The sequence below is a fragment of the Nerophis ophidion genome, linkage group LG16 (genome assembly GCF_033978795.1).
Source record: "Nerophis ophidion isolate RoL-2023_Sa linkage group LG16, RoL_Noph_v1.0, whole genome shotgun sequence".
NCBI classification, from domain to species: Eukaryota; Metazoa; Chordata; class Actinopteri; order Syngnathiformes; family Syngnathidae; genus Nerophis; species Nerophis ophidion.
In genome coordinates, this window is record NC_084626.1 from 45,511,439 (window position 1) to 45,535,718 (window position 24,280).

The 24,280-nt window shown below is 40.5% G+C and overlaps 1 protein-coding gene across 1 annotated transcript; it reads left to right on the forward strand.

Annotated features, from left to right (window-relative positions):
* Positions 1 to 3,636: 3,636 nt before the first annotated feature.
* Positions 3,637 to 13,722, forward strand: LOC133535466 (transmembrane protein 233). Its single transcript, XM_061875327.1, has 3 exons — positions 3,637 to 3,839; positions 10,642 to 10,776; positions 10,851 to 13,722. Exons 1-3 carry the CDS (start codon positions 3,660 to 3,662, stop codon positions 10,860 to 10,862), a joined length of 327 nt encoding a protein of 108 aa, XP_061731311.1. The 5' UTR covers positions 3,637 to 3,659; the 3' UTR covers positions 10,863 to 13,722.
* Positions 13,723 to 24,280: the final 10,558 nt, after the last annotated feature.

A 24,280-nucleotide genomic window follows, 5' to 3' on the forward strand; every position in this document is an offset into this window, starting at 1 on the left:
TTGTGTACCAGTACCTGTACTTGTGTACCAGTACCTGTACTTGTGTACCAGTACCTGTACTTGTGTACCAGTACCTATACTTGTGTACCAGTACCATACTTGTATACCAGTACCTGTACTTGTGTACCAGTACCTATACTTGTGTACCAGTACCATACTTGTGGAGCAGTACCATACTTGTGTACCAGTTCTCGCACTTGTGTACCAGTACCTATACTTGTGTACCAGTACCCATACTTGTGTACCAGTACCTATACTTGTGTACCAGTACCATAGTTGTGTACCAGTACCATACTTGTGTACCAGTACCTATACTTGTGTACCAGTACCATAGTTGTGTACCAGTACCATACTTGTGTACCAGTACCTATACTTGTGTACCAGTACCTATACTTGTGTACCAATACCATAGTTGTGTACCAGTACCTATACTTGTGTACCAGTACCATAGTTGTGTACCAGTACCTATACTTGTGTACCAGTACCTATACTTGTGTACCAGTACCTATACTTGTGTACCAGTACCATACTTGTGTACCAGTACCTATACTTGTGTACCAGTACCATACTTGTGTACCAGTACCATACTTGTGTACCAGTACCATAGTTGTGTACCAGTACCTATACTTGTGTACCAGTACCTATACTTGTGTACCAGTACCTATACTTGTGTACCAGTACCATAGTTGTGTACCAGTACCATACTTGTGTACCAGTACCTATACTTGTGTACCAGTACCATACTTGTATACCAGTACCTATACTTGTGTACCAGTACCATACTTGTATACCAGTACCTGTACTTGTGTACCAGTACCTATACTTGTGTACCAGTACCATACTTGTGGAGCAGTACCATACTTGTGTACCAGTTCTCACACTTGTGTACCAGTACCTATACTTGTGTACCAGTACCCATACTTGTGTACCAGTACCTATACTTGTGTACCAGTACCATAGTTGTGTACCAGTACCATACTTGTGTACCAGTACCTATACTTGTGTACCAGTACCATAGTTGTGTACCAGTACCATACTTGTGTACCAGTACCTATACTTGTGTACCAGTACCTATACTTGTGTACCAGTACCTATACTTGTGTACCAGTACCCATACCTGTGTACCAGTACATGTACTTGTGTACCAGTTCTCATACTTGTGTACCAGTTCTCACACTGGTGTACCAGTACCCATACCTGTGTACCAGTACCTATACTTGTGTAGCAGTACCTATACTTGTGTACCAGTACCTATACTTGTGTACCAGTACCATACTTGTATACCAGTACCTGTACTTGTGTACCAGTACCTATACTTGTGTACCAGTACCATACTTGTGTACCAGTACCATACTTGTGTACCAGTTCTCACACTTGTGTACCAGTACCCATACCTGTGTACCAGTACCTGTACTTGTGTACCAGTTCTCATACTTGTGTACCAGTTCTCACACTTGTGTACCAGTACCCATACCTGTGTACCAGTACCTGTACTTGTGTACCAGTTCTCATACTTGTGTACCAGTTCTCATACTTGTGTACCAGTACCCATACCTGTGTACCAGTACCTGTACTTGTGTACCAGTACCTATACTTGTGTACCAGTACCATACTTGTATACCAGTACCTGTACTTGTGTACCAGTACCTATACTTGTGTACCAGTACCATACTTGTGTACCAGTACCATACTTGTATACCAGTACCTGTACTTGTGTACCAGTACCTATACTTGTGTACCAGTACCATACTTGTGTACCAGTTCTCACACTTGTGTACCAGTACCTATACTTGTGTACCAGTACCTATACTTGTGTACCAGTACCATACTTGTGTACCAGTACCATACTTGTGTACCAGTACCTATACTTGTGTACCAGTACCATAGTTGTGTACCAGTAGCCATACCTGTGTACCAGTACCTGTACTTGTGTACCAGTTCTCATACTTGTGTACCAGTACCTGTACTTGTGTACCAGTACCCATACCTGTGTACCAGTACCTGTACTTGTGTACCAGTTCTCACACTTGTGTACCAGTACCATACTTGTGTACCAGTACCCATACCTGTGTACCAGTACCTGTACTTGTGTACCAGTTCTCATACTTGTGTACCAGTTCTCACACTTGTGTACCAGTTCTCACACTTGTGTACCAGTACCCATACCTGTGTACCAGTACCTGTACTTGTGTACCAGTACCTGTACTTGTGTACCAGTACCTATACTTGTGTACCAGTTCTCATACTTGTGTACCAGTTCTCATACTTGTGTACCAGTTCTCACACTTGTGTACCAGTACCCATACCTGTGTACCAGTACCTGTACTTGTGTACCAGTACCTGTACTTGTGTACCAGTACCTATACTTGTGTACCAGTACCATACTTGTATACCAGTACCTGTACTTGTGTACCAGTACCTATACTTGTGTACCAGTACCATACTTGTGGAGCAGTACCATACTTGTGTACCAGTTCTCACACTTGTGTACCAGTACCTATACTTGTGTACCAGTACCTATACTTGTGTACCAGTACCATACTTGTGGAGCAGTACCATACTTGTGTACCAGTTCTCACACTTGTGTACCAGTACCCATACTTGTGTACCAGTACCTATACTTGTGTACCAGTACCATAGTTGTGTACCAGTACCATACTTGTGTACCAGTACCTATACTTGTGTACCAGTACCATAGTTGTGTACCAGTACCATACTTGTGTACCAGTACCTATACTTGTGTACCAGTACCTATACTTGTGTACCAATACCATAGTTGTGTACCAGTACCTATACTTGTGTACCAGTACCTATACTTGTGTACCAGTACCTATACTTGTGTACCAGTACCTATACTTGTGTACCAGTACCTATACTTGTGTACCAGTACCATACTTGTGTACCAGTACCATACTTGTGTACCAGTACCATACTTGTGTACCAGTACCATAGTTGTGTACCAGTACCTATACTTGTGTACCAGTACCTATACTTGTGTACCAGTACCTATACTTGTGTACCAGTACCTATACTTGTGTACCAGTACCATACTTGTGTACCAGTACCTATACTTGTGTACCAGTACCATACTTGTGTACCAGTACCATACTTGTGTACCAGTACCATAGTTGTGTACCAGTACCTATACTTGTGTACCAGTACCATAGTTGTGTACCAGTACCATACTTGTGTACCAGTACCTATACTTGTGTACCAGTACCATACTTGTATACCAGTACCTATACTTGTGTACCAGTACCATAGTTGTGTACCAGTACCATACTTGTGTACCAGTACCTATACTTGTGTACCAGTACCATACTTGTGTACCAGTACCATACTTGTGTACCAGTACCTTATGTGTGTCCACAGAGGGTCAGTGGCGGCATGATGAGATCTGAGGCATGAAGCAGACTTAGATTCCAGACCTGGGCCAACAGGATCAGTGACCAGAGATCCTCAGTCCTCCATTTCAGTCGTCCTCTCAGCACCGATCCTTTTTCTTTTTACAAGGACTCAAAGCGTCCTCACAACGGACTTCAAACCCAACGGATTGTATCTTTTTTTTTTTAGTGACTTCTTTCAGGTTTTGGCAAGTCTCCTGTGGTCCCCCCCCCAGTCCCCCCAGTCCCCCCCCCCCCTCTTTGGTGTCTGGAACAATGGCTTTGGGAGTTCTCCCTCCAGCTGAGAAAAGTTCCCCCGGGGAGACTGAATGTTTGGACAGCAGTTCCACGCAGGAAGTGGAGCCTCCACTCAGAAGTTATCTTCTGTTAAGCATGTTTAGCTGCTTGTGTCCTGCTTACCCGGTCAACATCGTGGCCTTGGTCTTCTCTCTCATGGTGAGTCCACGTCTCAGACTCTGTAGTCCTCTCATGTCATCTTTACAGCCTGGAAGGAAGTCTTAGGTCTGGACTCTAGACCAGACGTCCCCAACATTTTTGTAGCTGCGGACCGCTCAGGTGCCGGTTGAAGTCCAGTTCCACTGCCAAAAGTCTGTGTTCAAAAACAAAAAACAATAATAAAAGTTAGAAGTACTTTACTGGAATTAAGCAAAACCACGGACACATTTTTTGATTTTAATTTGGAAGATTTGACCTGAATGTGCATCAACTATTTCTCTTCAAAATAGTTTGAAGTGTCACATGTTAAACGTTTAAATATTATTTTATGATATTATTTATAAGGTGGCAGCTCAGGAAGGAGAATTGAATTTACTTTCTCAATAATATATTGAGAGAATCGATTCGGATCGAGAATCAATTCGGAATCGAATCATCACACCAAGAATCAGGATCAGATCGAATCATTAAAATTATTAATTTAAATAAATTAGCACAATAGCTCTTACCTAATGTGCTAACGTAATTGTTGTTTTATGGACATAATAATTTTTCGCGCCATACTAATGAATCATATTCGGTACTATACCGCCTCTAAAAAAGTTAGCCCATTATCTCTTGCCTAATGTGCTAAGGTAATCGTCATTTTATGGGCATATGAATTCTTTCCGCCATAATAATGAATCATATTCGGTACTATACCACCTCTAAAAAAGTTAGCCCGTTATCTCTTGCCTGACGTGCTAACGTAATTGTTGTTTTATGGGCATATTAATTTTTCTCGACATACTAATGAATCATATTCCATACTATACGGCCTCTAAAAAAGTTTGCACCTTATATTTTGCCTAATGTGCTAACGTAATCGTCATTTTATGGGCATACACATTTTTCCGCCATACTAATGAATCATATTCTGTACTATACCGCCTCTAAAAAAGTTAGCCCATTATCTCTTGCCTAATGTGCTAGCATAATTTTTGTTTTATGGGCATATGATTTTTTCTCGACATACTAATAAATCATATTCGGTACTATACCACCTCTAAAAAAGTTAGCCCATTATCTCTTGCCTGACATGCTAACGTAATTGTTGTTTTATGGGCATATTATTCTTTCCCGACATACTAATGAATCATATTCCGTACTATACTGCCTCTAAAAAAGTTAGCCCATTATCTCTTGCCTGACGTGCTAACGTAATTGTTGTTTTATGGGCGTATCATTTTTTTCTTGACACTCTAATGAATCATATTCCGTACTATACCACCTCTAAAAAAGTTAGCACCTTATATTTTGCCTAATGTGCTAACGTAATCGTCATTTTATGGGCATTCACATTTTTCCGCCATACTAATGAATCATATTCGGTACTATACCACCTCTAAAAAAGTTAGCACATTATCTCTTGCCTAATATTCGAACGAAATCGTCATTTTATGGGAATACACATTTTTCCGCCATACTAATGTATCATATTCGGTACTATACCGCCTCTAAAAAAGTTAGCACATTATATCTTGCCTAATGTGCTAACGTAATCGTCATTTTATGGGCATACACATTTTTCCGCCATACTATTGAATCATATTCGGTACTATACCGCCTCTAAAAGAGTTAGCCCATTATCTCTTGCCTAATGTGCTAACATAATTGTAATTTTATGGGCATATGAATTCTTTCCGCCATACTAATGAATCATATTCGGTACTATACCGCCTCTAAAAAAGTTAGCCCATTATCTCTTGCCTAATGTGCTAACATAATTGTAATTTTATGGGCATATGAATTCTTTCCGCCATACTAATGAATCATATTCGGTACTATACCGCCTCTAAAAAAGTTAGCCCATTATCTCTTGCCTGACGTGCTAACGTAATTGTTGTTTTATGGGCGTATCATTTTTTTCTTGACACTCTAATGAATCATATTCCGTACTATACCACCTCTAAAAAAGTTAGCACCTTATATTTTGCCTAATGTGCTAACGTAATCGTCATTTTATGGGCATTCACATTTTTCCGCCATACTAATGAATCATATTCGGTACTATACCACCTCTAAAAAAGTTAGCACATTATCTCTTGCCTAATATTCGAACGAAATCGTCATTTTATGGGAATACACATTTTTCCGCCATACTAATGTATCATATTCGGTACTATACCGCCTCTAAAAAAGTTAGCACATTATATCTTGCCTAATGTGCTAACGTAATCGTCATTTTATGGGCATACACATTTTTCCGCCATACTATTGAATCATATTCGGTACTATACCGCCTCTAAAAGAGTTAGCCCATTATCTCTTGCCTAATGTGCTAACATAATTGTAATTTTATGGGCATATGAATTCTTTCCGCCATACTAATGAATCATATTCGGTACTATACCGCCTCTAAAAAAGTTAGCCCATTATCTCTTGCCTGACGTGCTAACGTAATTGTTGTTTTATGGGCATATTAATTTTTCTCGACATACTAATGAATCATATTCCGTACTATACTGCCTCTAAAAAAGTTTGCACCTTATATTTTGCCTAATGTGCTAACATAATTTTTGTTTTATGGGCATATGATTTTTTCTCGACATACTAATAAATCATATTCGGTACTATACCGCCTCTAAAAAAGTTAGCCCATTATCTCTTGCCTGACATGCTAACGTAATTGTTGTTTTATGGGCATATTATTCTTTCCCGACATACTAATGAATCATATTCCGTACTATACCACCTCTAAAAAAGTTAGCCCATTATCTCTTGCCTGACATGCTAACGTAATTGTTGTTTTATGGGCATATTATTCTTTCCCGACATACTAATGAATCATATTCCGTACTATACTGCCTCTAAAAAAGTTAGCCCATTATATCTTGCCTAATGTGCTAACATAATTTTTGTTTTATGGGCATATGATTTTTTCTCGACATACTAATAAATCATATTCGGTACTATACCGCCTCTAAAAAAGTTAGCCCATTATCTCTTGCCTGACATGCTAACGTAATTGTTGTTTTATGGGCATATTATTCTTTCCCGACATACTAATGAATCATATTCCGTACTATACTGCCTCTAAAAAAGTTAGCACCTTATATTTTGCCTAATGTGCTAACGTAATCGTCATTTTATGGGCATACACATTTTTCCGCCATACTAATGAATCATATTCCGTACTATACTGCCTCTAAAAAAGTTAGCACCTTATATTTTGCCTAATGTGCTAACGTAATCGTCATTTTATGTGAATACACATTTTTCTGCCATACTAATGAATCATATTCGGTACTATACCACCTCTAAAAAGGTTACATTATCTCTTGCCTAATGTGCTAACGTAATCGTCATTTTATGTGAATACACATTTTCCCGCCATACTAATGAATCATATTCGGTACTATACCGCCTCTAAAAAAGTTAGCCCATTATCTCTTGCCTGACGTGCTAACGTAATTGTTGTTTTATGGGCATATGAATTTTTCCCGACATACTAATGAATCATATTCGGTACTATACTGCGTCTAAAAAAGTTAGCACCTTATCTTTTGCCTAATGTGCTAACGTAATCGTCATTTTATGGGAATACACATTTTTCCGCCATACTAATGAATCATATTCCGTACTATACTGCCTCTAAAAAAGTTAGCCCATTATCTCTTGCCTGACGTGCTGACGTAATTGTTGTTTTATTGGCGTATCATTTTTTTCTTGACATACTAATGAATCATATTCCGTACTATACCACCTCTAAAAAAGTTAGCACATTATCTCTTGCCTAATGTGCTAACATAATCGTCATTTTATGGGAATACACATTTTTCGGCCATACTAATGAATCATATTCCGTACTATACCGCCTATAAAAAAGTTAGCACATTATCTCTTGCCTGACGTGCTAACGTAGTTGTTGTTTTATGGGCATATGATTTTCCCCCGCCATACTAATGAATAATATTCCGTACTATACCGCCTCTAAAAAAGCTAGCCCATTATCTCTTGCCTAATGTGCTAACGTGATTGTTGTTTTATGGGCATATGATTTTTTCTCGACATACTAATAAATCATATTCGGTACTATACCGCCTCTAAAAAAGTTAGCACATTATCTCTTGGCTAATGTGCTAACATAATTTCTGTTTTATGGGCATATGATTTTTTCTCGACATACTAATGAATCATATTCCGTACTATACTGCCTCTAAAAAAGTTAGCACCCCCCGTGACCCCGAAAGGGAATAAGCGGTAGAAAATGGATGGATGGATGGACCTTATATTTTGCCTAATGTGCTAACGTAATCGTCATTTTATGGGCATTCACATTTTTCCGCCATACTAATGAATCATATTCTGTACTATACCACCTCTAAAAAAGTTAGCACATTATCTCTTGCCTAATGTTTGAACGAAATCGTCATTTTATGGGAATACACATTTTTCCGCCATACTAATGTATCATATTCGGTACTATACCGCCTCTAAAAAAGTTAGCACATTATATCTTGCCTAATGTGCTAACGTAATCGTCATTTTATGGGAATACACATTTTTCCGCCATACTAATGTATCATATTCGGTACTATACCGCCTCTAAAAAAGTTAGCACATTATCTTTTGCCAAATGTGCTAACATAATCGTAATTTTATGGGCATATGAATTCTTTCCGCCATAATAATGAATCATATTCGGTACTATACCAACCATAAAAAAGTTAGCCGATTATCTCTTGCCTGACGTGCTAACGTAATTGTTGTTTTATGGGCATATGATTTTTTTCTCGGCATACTAATAAATCATATTCGGTACTATACCGCCTCTAAAAAAGTTAGCCCATTATCTCTTGGCTAATGTGCTAACATAATTTCTGTTTTATGGGCATATGATTTTTTCTCGACATACTAATGAATCATATTCCGTGCTATACTGCCTCTAAAAAAGTTAGCACCTTATATTTTGCCTAATGTGCTAACGTAATCGTCATTTTATGGGCATACACATTTTTCCGCCATACTAATGAATCATATTCGGTACTATACCGCCTCTAAAAAAGTTAGCCCATTATCTCTTGCCTGACGTGCTAACGTAATTGTTGTTTTATGGGCATATGAATTTTTCTCGACATACTAATGAATCATATTCCGTACTATACCACCTCTAAAAAAGTTTGCACCTTATATTTTGCCTAATGTGCTAACGTAATCGTCATTTTATGAGAATACACATTTTTCCGCCATACTAATGAATCATATTCTGTACTATACCGCCTCTAAAAAAGTTAGCCCATTATCTCTTGCCTAATGTGCTAACATAATTTTTGTTTTATGGGCATATGATTTTTTCTCGACATACTAATGAATCATATTCGGTACTATACCACCTCTAAAAAAGTTAGCCCATTATCTCTTGCCTGACATGCTAACGTAATTGTTGTTTTATGGGCATATTATTCTTTCCCGACATACTAATGAATCATATTCCGTACTATACTGCCTCTAAAAAAGTTAGCACCTTGTATTTTGCCTAATGTGCTAACGTAATCGTCATTTTATGTGAATACACATTTTTTCGCCATACTAATGAATCATATTCGGTACTATACCGCCTCTAAAAAAGTTAGCCCATTATCTCTTGCCTAATGTGCTAACATAATTTTTGTTTTATGGGCATACACATTTTTCCGCCATACTAATGAATCATATTCTGTACTATACCGCCTCTAAAAAAGTTAGCACCTTATATTTTGCCTAATGTGCTAACGTAATCGTCATTTTATGTGAATACACATTTTTCTGCCATACTAACGAATCATATTCGGTACTATACCACCTCTAAAAAGGTTACATTATCTCTTGCCTAATGTGCTAACGTAATCGTCATTTTATGGGAATACACATTTTTCCGCCATACTAATGAATCATATTCCGTACTATACTGCCTCTAAAAAAGTTAGCCCATTATCTCTTGCCTGACATGCTAACGTAATTGTTGTTTTATGGGCATATGAATTTTTCTCGACATACTAATGAATCATATTCGGTACTATACCGCCTCTAAAAAAGTTTGCACTTTATCTCTTGCGTAATGTGCTAACGTAATCGTCATTTTATGGGCATACACATTTTTCCGCCATACTAATGAATCATATTCGGTACTATACCGCCTCTAAAAAAGTTAGCCCATTATCTCTTGCCTGACATGCTAACGTAATTGTTGTTTTATGGGCATATGATTTTTTCTCGACATACTAATGAATCATATTCTGTATTATACCACCTATAAAAAAGTTAGCACCTTATCTCTTGCCTGACGTGCTAACGTAATTGTTATTTTATGGGAATACACATTTTTCCCGACATACTAATGAATCATATTCGGTACTATACCGCCTCTTAAAAAGCTAGCCCATTATCTCTTGCCTGACATGCTAACATAATTGTTGTTTTATGGGCATATGAATTATTCTCGACATACTAATGAATCATATTCGGTACTATACCGCCTCTAAAAAAGTTTGCACTTTATCTCTTGCGTAATGTGCTAACGTAATCGTCATTTTATGGGCATACACATTTTTCCGCCATACTAATGAATCATATTCGGTACTATACCGCCTCTTAAAAAGCTAGCCCATTATCTCTTGCCTGACATGCTAACGTAATTGTTGTTTTATGGGCATATTATTCTATCCCGCCATACTAATGAATCATATTCGGTACTATACCGCCTCTAAAAAAGCTAGCACATCATCTCTTCCCTGACGTGCTAACTAAAGCCTGCCTATTAAGAATAAAAACATGTTCCCAGTCTAGGAGCAGCTACTACAACGGCGACTATGACGGCTCTCTACGCCTGGGCAAGAACGCTCTCTACGTGGCCATGGCCTCCATCATCATCGGCCTCCTCATCATCGCCATCATCTGCGTCCTCCACTTTATGCCCGTAAGACATATTTTTGTTTCGCACGACCTACACCCAGAGTTTTTACCCCACATGTTTCCTCCCGGGTGTTGCAGATGTATCACTGAGAGAAGAAGAGAAATATACGTTGGAACGAAACTTACGTTCGGGATGAACTGAATGGATGACTCTCAAGTTTCCTCCAATGGTCGTCTTCGCTGTGGACTTAACAGCAAGAGAAGCTGCGATTAATGTCAGCTTTAAGCTGTCAAACAGAACAAGAAGCAAGGAATCAATTCAATTTTGCTCATGAGGAGAAGGCATGGCGCTGCACACTCAGTTACAGTCTCACTCTACGCTCTGAGGAACAGCCCTCGTGCTCCTCTATTTATGCACTTTGGGAGTTCCCTCGTTACATCGCTGAGGCTTCTTCTAAAGGGAGAAAACATCTGCGGCGAGGCCACTCCTCACATGCCGTGGAAGATAACAAGTTGTGTGCCTTTGCACAAAGCAGAAAAAGTACAGCTTGTGCACAGTAGATAAAAACTAGAGCGACGGCCTTGAAGCGTAAGAGTTGTGTGATAACTTAAACAGAAATATTCTAACTCTGGCTCAGAGTGAACTCACCTAAAGTCCAAGGTTCTCGCCCGGGAAAGGGTGGAGTGCCATCTCCGGGTTGGGGAGGAGATCTTGCCCCAAGTGGAGGAGTTCAAGTACCTCGGAGTGAGGGAAGAGTGGATGGTGAGGTGGACAGGCGTCTTCAGTAATCAATCTGTGAAGAAGGAGCTGAGCCGGAAGGCAAAGTTCTCAATTTACCGCTCGATCTACGTTCCCATCCTCACCTATGGTCATGAGTTTTGGGTTATGACCGGAAGGACAAGATCACGAGTACAAGCGGCCCGAATGAGTTTCCTCCGCCGGTTGGTGGAACTAGGGTGAGAAGCTCTGTCATCCGGGAAGAACTCAAAGTAAAGCCGCTGCTCCTCCACATGGAGAGGAGCCAGATGAGGTGGTTCGGGCATCTGGTCAGGATGCCAGAGCAAGTCCAACCAGCAGGAGGCCACGGGGAAGATATTAGATATTCCAAAGTCAACTTTATTAGAAGAAAAGTGAAGAGTTCGGGAACAACAGCAACTCAGCCACAATTCCATGCTCCCAACCTTGTGGGAACAGTTTGGAGCGGGGCCCCATCCTCTTCAAACATGACTGTGCACCATTGCACAAAGCTAGGTCCATAAAGACATGGATGACAGAGTCTGGTGTGGATGAGCTTGACTGGCCTGCACAGAGTCCTAGCCTGAACCCGATAGAACAGCTTTGGGATGAGTTAGAACAGAGACTGAGAGCCGGGACTTCTCCACCAACGTCAGTGTGTGACCTTGGAAGAATGGTGCAACATTGCTATAAAGACACTCCGCGACCTTGTGGACAGCCCTTCCCAGAAGAGTTGAAGCTGTAAAACCTGCTAAAAGTGGAGACCACATCACATTGACCCCTATGGGTTAGGAATGGGATGGCACTTCAAGTTTTATGTGTCATACTTGATCATTTTGCGATATTGCCATATTTTTGCTGAAAGGATTTAGTAGAGAACATCGACCATAAAGTTTGCAACTTTTGGTCGCTGATAAAAAAGCCTTGCCTGTACCGGAAGTAGCAGACGATGACATCACCGGTGTGATGGCTCCTCACATCTGAACATTGTTTATAATGGGAGTCTGCAACAAAAAGTGCTATTCAGACCGAGAAAACGACAATTTCCCCATTAATTTGAGCGAGGATGAAAGATTCGTGGATGAGGAAACTTAGAGTGAAGGACTAGGAAAAAAAAAAGGCGATTGCATTGGGAGCGATTCAGATGTTATTAGACACATTTACTAGGATGATTCTGGAAAATCCCTTATCTTTCTATTGTGTTGCTAGTGTTTTAGTGAGTTTAATAAATTGGACGGCGGGCGCGGTGCGGGAGTGGCCGTGCGCAACCCGAGGGTCCCTGGTTCAATCCCCACCTAGTACCAACCTCGCCACGTCCGTTGTGTCCTGAGCAAGACACTTCACCCTTGCTCCTGATGGGTGCTGGTTAGCGCCTTGCATGGCAGCTCCCTCCATCAGTGTGTGAATGGGTAAATGCGCAAGTAGTGTCAAAGCGCTTTGAGTACCTTAAAGGTCGAAAAGCGCTATACAAGTGCAACCCATTTATGTATTTATTTATAAATAGTACCTGATAGTCGGAGGGGTGTGGCCACGGGTGTGTTGACGCCAATGTCTGAGAGAAGTCATGGCAGCTGCATGGACGGCGCAAGGTCCGCTGATCTCTGGTAAGAGGCGACTTTTTACCACAATTTTCTCACCGAAACCTGCCGGTTGACATGTAGTCGGGATCCGTGTTCGCTTGACCGCTCTGATCCATAGTAAAGCGTCACCTCCGGGAATTTTAAACAAGGAAACACCGTGTGTTTGTGTGGCTCAAGGCTAAAAGCTTCCCACCTACATCTTTCTTCTTTGACGTCTCCAATATTCATTGAACAAATTGCAAAATATTCAGCAACACAGAAGTCCAGAATACTGTGTAATTATGCGATGAAAAGAGACGACTTTTAGCCGCTAGTGGTGCTGGCTAGCATGTCCTCTACAGTCCAAGATGTGTCAAACTTGCGTCAACATTCCGCCACGTTTTCTACAACAAACTAAGCGGGAAATTTAAAATTGCAATTTAGTAAACTAAAAAGGCCGTAGTGGCTTTCAGTAGGCCTTTAAGACCCTTCTTAAAACCCATTTTTATTCACTGGCTTTTAACCCAGCATGTTTTTAACTTTTTTTCAACTGCTTTTTCTCTAACAAATAGTTCTTAGGATCATTTGTATTATGTATTTTACTTCTGTTTTAACATTTTTTTTAGTCTGTCCTTTGCCTCTGTTTCTGTCCTTTGTTCTTCAACTGTGTTTGTTTTTAAAGGGCTTTATAAATAAAGTTGGTATAGTCTGTTAAGTTCCTATGTGGTGGCCAAATACTTTTGGCAATATGGTGTATGTTGCCTTTCATACATGTTGTCCTTTTAGGCCATGTCACGATACACAATATACAAACCCTGTTTCCATATGAGTTGGGAAATTGTGTTAGATGTAAATATAAACAGAATACAATGATTTGCTAATCCTTTTCAAGCCATATTCAGTTGAATATGCTACAAAGACAACATATTTGATGTTCAAACTCTTTGGCAAATAATCATTAACTTTAGAATTTGATGCCAGCAACACGTGCCAAAGAAGTTGGGAAAGGTGGCAATAAATACTGATAAAAGTTGAAGAATGCTCATCAAACACTTATTTGGAACATCCCACAGGTGTGCAGGCTAATTAGGAACAGGTGGGTGCCATGATTGGCTATAAAAACAGCTTCCCAAAAAATGCTCAGTCTTTCACAAGAAAGGATGGGGCGAGGTACACCCCTTTGTCCACAACTGCGTGAGCAAATAGTCAAACAGTTTAAGAACAACCTTTCTCAAAGTGCAATTGCAAGAAATGTAGGGATTTCAACATCTACGCTCCATAATATCATCAAAAGGTTCAGAGAATCTGGAGAAATGGCCGGAAACCAACATTGAATGACCGTGACCTTCCATCCCTCAGACGGCACTGTATTAAAAACCGACATCAATCTCTAAAGGATATCACCACATGGGATCAGGAACACTTCAGAAAAACACTGTCACTAAATACAGTTAGTCGCCACATCTGTAAGTGCAAGTTAAAGCTCTACTATGCAAAGCGAAAGACATTTATCAACAACATCCAGAAACGCCGCCGGCTTCTCTGGGCCCAAGATCTTCTAGGATGGACTGATGCAAAGTGGAAAAGTGTTCTGTGGTCTGACGAGTCCACGTTTCAAATTGTTTTTGGAAATATTCGACATCATGTCATCCGGACCAAAGGGAAAGCGAACCATCCAGACTGTTATGGACGCAAAGTTGAAAAGCCAGCATGTGTGATGGTATGGGGGTGCATTAGTGCCCAAGGCATGGGTAACTTACACGTCTGTGAAGGCACCATTAATGCTGAAAGGTACATACAGATTTTGGAACAACATATGCTGCCATCTAAGCGCTGTCTTTTTCATGGACGCCCCTGCTTATTTCAGCAAGACAATGCCAAGCCATGTGTTACAACAGCGTGGCTTCGTAGTAAAAGAGTGCGGGTACTTTCCTGGCCCACCTGCAGTCCAGACCTGTCTCCCATGGAAAATGTGTGGCGCATTATGAAGCGTAAAATAGGACAGCGGAGACCGCGGACTGTTGAAGGACTGAAGCTCTACATAAAACAAGAATGGGAAAAAATTCAATTTTCAAAGCTTCCACAATTAGTTTCCTCAGTTCCCAAACGTTTATTGAGTGTTGTTAAAAGAAAAGGTGATGTAACACAGTGGTGAACATGCCCTTTCCCAACTACTTTGGCACGTGTTGCAGCCATGAAATTCTAAGTTAATTATTGTTTGCAAAAAAATAAAATAAAGTTTATGAGTTTGAACATCAAATATGTTGTCTTTGTAGCATATTCAACTGAATATGGGTTGAAAAGGATTTGCAAATCATTGTATTCTGTTTATATTTACATCTAACACAATTTCCCAACTCATAAGGAAACAGGGTTTGTATTTATCATTTCACACAAAAAAGCCGAACATGTGGTTTGGATGAAGTGAGTTGAAGTCGTTTAAAGTCATTAGCGGGGACTGTTGCCGTGGAAACGTGCGTCACACCCATTCCAGATCCCAGTTTGACTTGACATTTTATTCTAGAAAACATATTCTTTTTTATTCTAGCTTTCTTCCAATGCGAACGTTTACTACCGTATTTCTGTGAATTGCCGCCGGGGCGATAATTAATTTAAAACCTCTTCTCACTCCGGCACTTACCAAAGGCATGCGGTAAAATTAGGCCTGCGCTTATAAATTTGAGTGTGATGTAAGGATACCATCATGAAAAGCACATTTAATAAAAAAAACATTATTATGGTCTTACCTTTACTTATAAATGAAGTCCATGCGCAGCTCCTTGTGATCAAAAGCATCGATAACTTGTTTATAGAAGTCTTCCTTATCTTTCTTCAGTTTTAAAAGTCTCTGTCTCGATGGAGATCTTCCTTTATTACCTCCTGCTTCCATTGAAAGTCCAGTTTAGAGAACTGTTTTATTTTAGATATGTAATCCTCCATGTTAAAAGTGCAGGCGAAAGGAAGACATTAACAAACGCTGCTCACTCTTGCTGCTTGTTGTCACTTCTTCTTTGATTGATTGATTGATACTTTTATTAGTAGATTGCACAGTTCAGTACATATTCCGTACAATTTACCACTAAATGTAAACACCCGAATAAGTTTTTCAACTTGTTTAAGTCGGGGTCCACGTTTATCAATTCATGGTACTGCAGCCGAGTAGTCGCAAGAAGGATCACTAGCGCCCTCTACCACCAGGAGGCGGGAGTCATTTAATGACTCATATTTGACACACGCAGCTATGGTATATTAATAAAACATAGCTGCTTACTGTTCTTTTTAGCATATTCAATAGCTTGGACCTTAAATCCTACTGAATAGCTCTTAATCATCTTCCCTTTATGCGATTTCAAATGATTGAAATCAGCCTCCTCCATTTTGAAAATGATGACAGGTGAAGTGTCACTTGTGACGTGACGAGTTTGACCCTGTGGAAATTCTAGACATGCGCTAAAAAAAATAATATTTTGCGAAACAAGTTTCTACCCGGCGTTAATCCTGAACCGGCGGTAATGCTAAGCATGCGCTAATTATTTTGCGAAAGGAGTTTGACCCGGCAGTAATTCTAGGCAGGCGCGTACTATATACCTGGCGGCAATTCAAGGAAATACGTTATACAAAGTTTGTACGTTTGAGATTATTGTGAAAACTAAAATGGGCGAGCGGTCAAAAGAAAGTCACAGGACTCTGGAAAAGAAAGAATGATGCAGTATTCATTTAAAAGAAAGTAGAGGTTAGTGTTGATGTTTGCTGCACTTCCAGGCTTTTATTTCCACCTGCTGTCCTGGGATCTGCGCCACACGCTCACTTAGACCCAAAGTTCAGTCTCCTCCAGTGTCCGACTTGCAACATTTGCGGAGCTGGGAGATGAAATATGTCACCGTGTATCCTGCACTAAATATAACATTTGTGTGTGCTGCCAATTAGCTGATCTGTTTTCAAACAAGAACATGGTGACCACCTGCAGTTTGATCGGCCATCACATCGTCTTCTATGAACTCAGCCAGGGATTCTCACACACAAGAAATGTATTGTGCATTTGTGCCGAACCTGCCAAGTGTCTTTGGTGTTACAAAAAGTACTTTGTGCAGGTCAATTGGCACTAATCAACTTGTAGGGTTGTGTGGTCTACTACAAACTATTATACTACAAACCCTGTTTCCATATGAGTTGGGAAATTGTGTTTGATGTAAATATAAACAGAATACAATGATTTGCAAATCCTTTTCAACCCATATTCAGTTGAATATGCTACAAAGACAACATATTTGATGTTCAAACTCATAAACATTAACTTTAGAATTTGATGCCAGCAACACGTGACAAAGAAGTTGGGAAAGGTGGCAATAAATACTGATAAAGTTGAGGAATGCTCATCAAACACTTATTTGGAACATCCCACAGGTGTGCAGGCTAATTGGGAACAGGTGGGTGCCATGATTGGCTATAAAAACAGCTTCCCAAAAAATGCTTAGTCTTTCACAAGAAAGGATGGGGCGAGGTACACCCCTTTGTCCACAACTGCGTGAGCAAATAGTCAAACAGTTTAAGAACAACGTTTCTCAAAGTCCAATTGCAAGAAATTTAGGGATTTCAACATCTACGCTCCATAATATCATCAAAAGGTTCAGAGAATCTGGAGAAATCACTCCACGTAAGCGGCATGGCCGGAAACCAACATTGAATGACCGTGACCTTCCATCCCTCAGACGGCACTCTATCAAAAACCGACATCGATCTCTAAAGGATATCACCACATGGGCTCAGGAACACTTCAGAAAACCACTGTCACTAAATACAGTTGGTCGCTACATCTGTAAGTGCAAGTTAAAGCTCTACTATTCAAAGCAAAGCCTTTTATCAACAACATCCAGAAAAGACGCCGGCTTCTCTGGGCCTGAGATCATCTAAGATTGACTGATGCAAAGTGGAAAAGTGTTCTGTGGTCTGACGAGTCCACATTTCAAATTGTTTTTGCAAACTGTGCACATTTGTGTCCTCGGGAACAAAGAGGAAAAGAACCATTCGGATTGTTATAGACGCAAAGTTGAAAAGCCAGCATGTGTGATGGTATGGGGGTGCATTAGTGCCCAAGGCATGGGTAACTTACACATCTGTGAAGGCACCATTAATGCTGAAAGGTACATACAGGTTTTGTAACAACATATGCTGCCATCTAAGCGCCGTCTCTTTCATGGACTTCCCTGCTTATTTCAGCAAGACAATGCCCAGCCACATTCAGCACGTGTTACAACAGTGTGGCTTCGTAAAAAAAAGAGTGCGGGTACTTTCCTGGCCCGCCTGCAGTCCAGACCTGTCTCCCATGGAAAATGTGCGGCGCATTATGAAGCGTAAAATACGACAGCAGAGACCACGGACTGTTGAAGGACTGAAGCTCTACATAAAACAAGAATGGGAAAGAATTCCACTTTCGATGCTTCAACAATTAGTTTCCTCAGTTCCCAAACGTTTATTGAGTGTTGTTAAAAGAAAAGGTGATGTAACACAGTGGTGAACATGCCCTTTCCCATCTACTTTGGCACGTGTTGCAGCCATGAAATTCTAAGTTAATTATTATTTGCACAAAAAAAGTAAAGTTTATGAGTTCGAACATCAAATATGTTGTCTTTGTAGTGCAATAAATTAAATATGGGTTGAAAAGGATTTGCAAATCATTGTATTCTGTTTATATTTACATCTAACACACTTTCCCAACTCATAAGGAAACGGGGTTTGTACATTATTATAATTATGGTTATGATTTACAATAGGCTTGTGTTCCTCTATTCTGCTGGTGATTTAGTGAGGTGTCAGTGTCCTCACAAAACTGCCTAATGATTTTTCATGGCCTATTTGTTGCTTCCCACGCCTTCTCTGTGGCAGCTTGACTGAATAATGATGGTAATCAAGCTTCTTATTATAGAAACAATGGCGTCCATAATCAGACATTACATCATGCAGATGCAGAAAGGCTTGAATAAACACACTTTTTTCCCGAGCTTTGAACCTCGACGCTCAGCACGCCGTGAATAATAAACGCTTTCAGTCGGGCAGGCCGTCATCGCCTCACACTTGAAAACTTTTACGTTGAAATACTTTTCTAAGATTCATACAAACATGTCAAAATGACTCAGAGGAGATTTCGCTTCTTACTTGATGGTCTGGCTGCAGATTTTAAAAACCTCTTGGAGGACTGGAATGGTCTCTACTGGGTCCACGTCCCTGTTGTCAGGATCAAAACCGTGGTCATCATCACAGGTCTGTGCAATGTCCCTCAAGTCATTCATGGAGGATGAGGGAACTTGGACCATGGGGAGATTCTAGAAATATAATGAAATCATTATTAATGGTGTGTAATATCAGCGTCAGAATCAGCTTTATTGGCCAAGAATTTTTAACACACAATGATTTTTACTAGGGCTTCTTTCTGTTAGGGACACGGACAAATTAAAACACGTACGCGGATCTACAGCACTCGTACGCGGATCTAAAGCACGCCTACGCAGATCTGAAGCACTCGTACGCGGATCTCTAGCACTCGTACGCGGATCTAAAGCACTCGTACGCGGATCTAAAGCACTCGTACGCGGATCTAAAGCACTCGTACGCGGATCTAAAGCACTCGTACGCGGATCTAAAGCACTCGTACGTGGATCTAGAGCACTCGTACGCGGATCTAGAGCACTCGTACACGGATCCAAAACTCTCGTACGCGGATCCAAAGCACTCGTACGCGGATCTAAAGCACTCGTACGCAGCTCTAAAGCACTCGTACGCGGATCTAAAGCACTCGCACGCAGCTCTAAAGCATTCGTACGCGGATGTAAAGCACTCGTACACGGATCTAAAGCACTCGTACGTGGATCTAAAGCACTCGTACGCGGATCTAGAGCACTCGTACAACGATTCCAAAACACTCGTACGCGGATCCAAAGCACTCGTACGCGGATCTGAAGCACGCCTACGCAGATCTGAAGCACTCGTACGCGGATCTCTAGCACTCGTACGCGGATCTAAAGCACTCGTACGCGGATCTAAAGCACTCGTACGCGGATCTAAAGCACTCGTACGCGGATCTAAAGCACTCGTACGTGGATCTAAAGCACTCGTACGCGGATCTAGAGCACTCGTACACGGATCCAAAACACTCGTACGCGGATCCAAAGCACTCGTACGCGGATCCAAAGCACTCGTACGCGGATCTAAAGCACTCGTACGCAGCTCTAAAGCACTCGTACGCGGATCTAAAGCACTCGTACGCAGCTCTAAAGCACTCGTACGCGGATCTAAAGCACTCGTACGCGGATCTAAAGCACTCGTACGTGGATCTAAAGCACTCGTACGCGGTTCTAGAGCACTCGTACACGGATCCAAAACACTCGTACGCGGATCCAAAGCACTCGTACGCGGATCTAAAGCACTCGTACGCAGCTCTAAAGCACTCGTACGCGGATCTAAAGCACTCGTACGCGGATCTAAAGCACTCGTACGCGGATCTAAAGCACTCGTACGTGGATCTAAAGCACTCGTACGCGGATCTAGAGCACTCGTACACGGATCCAAAACACTCGTACGCGGATCCAAAGCACTCGTACGCGGATCTAAAGCACTCGTATGCGGCTCTAAAGCACGCATACAAGGATCTAAAGCACTCGTACGCGGATCTAAAGCACTCGTACGCGGATCTAAAGCACTCGTACGCGGATCTAAAGCACTCGTACGTGGATCTAAAGCACTCATACGCGGATCTGGAGCACTCGTACACGGATCTAAAACACTCGTACGCGGATCCAAAGCACTCGTACGCGGATCTAAAGCACTCGTACGCAGCTCTAAAGCACTCGTACGCGGATCTAAAGCACTCGTACGCGGATCTAAAGCACTCGTACGCGGATCTAAAGCACTCGTACGTGGATCTAAAGCACTCGTACGCGGATCTAGAGCACTCGTACACGGATCCAAAACACTCGTACGCGGATCCAAAGCACTTGTACGCGGATCTAAAGCACTCGTATGCGGCTCTAAAGCACGCATACGCGGATCTAAAGCACTCATACGTGGATCTAAAGCACTCATACGTGGATCTAAAGCACATGTATGCGGATCTAAAGCACTCGTACGCCGATCTAAAGCACTCCTATGCGGATCTAAAGCACTCGTACGCGGATCTAAAGCACTCGTACGCGGATCTAAAGCACTCATACGCGGATCTAAAGCACTCGTACGCGGATCTAAAGCACGCCTACGCAGATCTAAAGCACTCCTATGCGGATCTAAAGCACTCCTATGCGGATCTAAAGCACTCGTACGCGGATCTAAAGCACTCGTACGCGGATCTAAAGCACTCGTACGCGGATCTAAAGCACTCGTACGCGGATCTAAAGCACGCCTACGCAGATCTAAAGCACTCCTATGCGGATCTAAAGCACTCCTATGCGGATCTAAAGCACTCGTACGCGGATCTAAAGCACTCGTACGTGGATCTGAATACACACACTCAGATTGATATACAGACATATGAAGCACATAATTTTGCAACATAAGCACAAAATTTTGCGACAATAATGCTTCCATCCATCCATCCATCCATCTTCTTCCGCTTATCCGAGGTCGGGTCACGGGGGCAGCAGCCTAAGCAGGGAAGCCCAGAATTTCGTCTTTATTAGACATTCGTCCAGCTCCTCCCGAGGGATCCCGAGGCGCTCCCAGGCCAGCCGGGAGACATACTGTATTTCCTTGAATTGCCACCGGGGGCGCTAATTATTTTAAAACCTCTTCTTACTCCGGCACTTACCAAAGGCATGCGGTAAATTTAGGCCTGCGCTTATAAATTTGAGTGTGATGTAAAGATACCATCCTAAAAAGCACATTTAATAAAAAAAACATTATTATGGTCTTACCTTTACTTATAAATGAAGTCCATGCGCAGCTCCTTCTGATCAAAAGCATCGATAACTTGTTTATAGAAGTCTTCCTTATCTTTCTTCAGTTTTAAAAGTCTCTCTGTCTCGATGGAGATCTTCCTTTATTACCACCTGCTTCCATTGAAAGTCCAGTTTAGAAAACTGTTTTATTTTAGATATGTAATCCTCCATGTTAAAAGTGCAAGCGAGAGGAAAAAATAAACGATCGCCGCTTGTTGTCACTTCTTCTGCAGCCGAGTAGTCGCAAGAAGGATCACTAGCGCCCTCTACCACCAGGAGGCGGGAGTCATTTAATGACTCATATTTGACACACGCAGCTACGGTATATTAATAAAACATAGCTGCTTACTGTTCTTTTTAGCATATTCAATAGCTTGGACCTTAAATCCTACTGAATAGATCATAATGTTCTTCCCTTTATGCGATTTCAAATGATTGAAATCAGCCTCATGACAGCTGAAGTGTCACTTGTGACGTGACGAGTTTGACCCTGTGGATATTCTAAGCATATGCTAATTATTTGGGACCCCATTTTAAAACTTCTTAGCACCAACACTGCTGTCAACAGAGGAGAAAAAAATGCTTTATTTCAATAAATATATTAGTTATAAAGCAAGTTCAAGTATCATTGGCAAATGTTCACCTAGTCGCTTATATGTGTCCTTTTTTGGGGATTTCAGCGGTGGGAAATGGATGGATGGATGGACAATATGGTCAGCGTATTATAAAGGAGCTAGTTAGCTATATCAAGATACATGCTAATAATTGTCACGCCTTGTGTTATTTGACAAAAATGAATCAGCAAAATATTACCTGGAACACACTCACATATTTTGGGGATTTCGGTCAAGTTCACCTTTTGTTTTCACTTATTTAAAACCATCTTGAAGACGAATTCCACCATTGTTGACAACGCCTTCGAGTTGTGGAATTGAACACTCATATCGAAGTCAAGTACATTAATTACCCGAGTTCTATTTTGGAGTAAAAAATAAAATGCACATTTAATAGTAAAACTGTTAAGATTTCTCACTTAGCCTTCAAAAGTAACATCAAAAATAAACACAGAAGAAAAAACAAAAGCCAAATTTTCTTGTTTTTTCCCCCAGAATTAACGCTGCTGCTCAGCGTTTGCAAAGCTGCTCTTATTGTGAAATATTTATATAGGAAGTAAGTGTATCCACTTCTCATTTAACTTGACACTCTTGATTTCATTTTATCCCCCAAAGTTGAGGTGTCTTTTAAAATTAAACCTGATTTATTATTGTAATTATTAACTTTGGACGTTACATGTACGTCTACAAACAAAATATCGCAAATGTAATCATTTGAAATATTATTAATGATAATTTTCGTCTCTTCTACGGTGAGGATGTTCACAATGAACCAGATCGTGTTGGTGTAGTACTGCTCAATGGTCACTAGAGGTCAGTAATGTGACATGGACGTAATGCGGCAGTCCTAAACAAAATAAATAAGAATCTCTTCAATATAATAATTTCAAAATGTGTGGTAATTGCGTCTTTGACATAATCGAATCTGACCGCAGATTATTTTGAGGGATCGTCGAAGATGGGCAAAATCTATCAAACACAGCGAATGAGGCTCTTTCTTCACAGCAGATTATGAAGGTGTAGTACTGCACAATGGTCACTAGGTGTCAGTAAAATTAAATGGATATAACGTGACAATCCCAAAGTTACAAATATTTAGTTTCATTGAAAATAACAAACACATATTTTATTTGTGACTTTTTACACCCATAATAATAATAATAATAATAAAAATAATAATAATAAATGAATACAAATCAAAAATTTTAAACACGCAGATAAACAAATAATCGAAAGGAATCAGAAATCAGGCGACCATTCTAAGACATCCCAAATGATTTGAACTTAAATATTAGCTATCATTGCAATTATTAACTTTTGAAGTTGAATAACGTTTACAAACAAAATAAAAAATATATCATAGATACAGTCAGTCTTTGACATAATCGAATCTGATTAGTGAGATTTTGCCCAGATTCTCGACGATGGACGAATATATCACGTTGTTTTTTTTTCAAAGAACACAGCTAATGATAAACTGACTCTTGTAGATCTCGCTGGAGTTCTACTTCTACTAGTTTAGAGAGTGTGGTTATCGTTAACTATTTTCTTTGAAATAAAAACAAAAAAACAACGTGATAAATTTGCCCATCGTCGACGATCCGGCAAAATCTCACTAATTGGTTTCGATTATGTCAAAGACTGATTGTATTTATGATAATTTTTTATTCAGTTGGTAGACGTTAAAGGCCTACTGAAATGAGATTTCTTATTTAATCGGGGATAGCAGGTCCAT

Coding starts and splice junctions, on each gene's coding strand:
- LOC133535466 (XM_061875327.1), top strand. CDS start 3,660: ATGGCTTTGGGAGTTCTCCCTCCAGCTGAGAAAAGTTCCCCCGGGGAG. Junction 3,840..10,641: donor CCTTGGTCTTCTCTCTCATG/GTGAGTCCACGT, acceptor ACATGTTCCCAG/TCTAGGAGCAGCTACTACAA.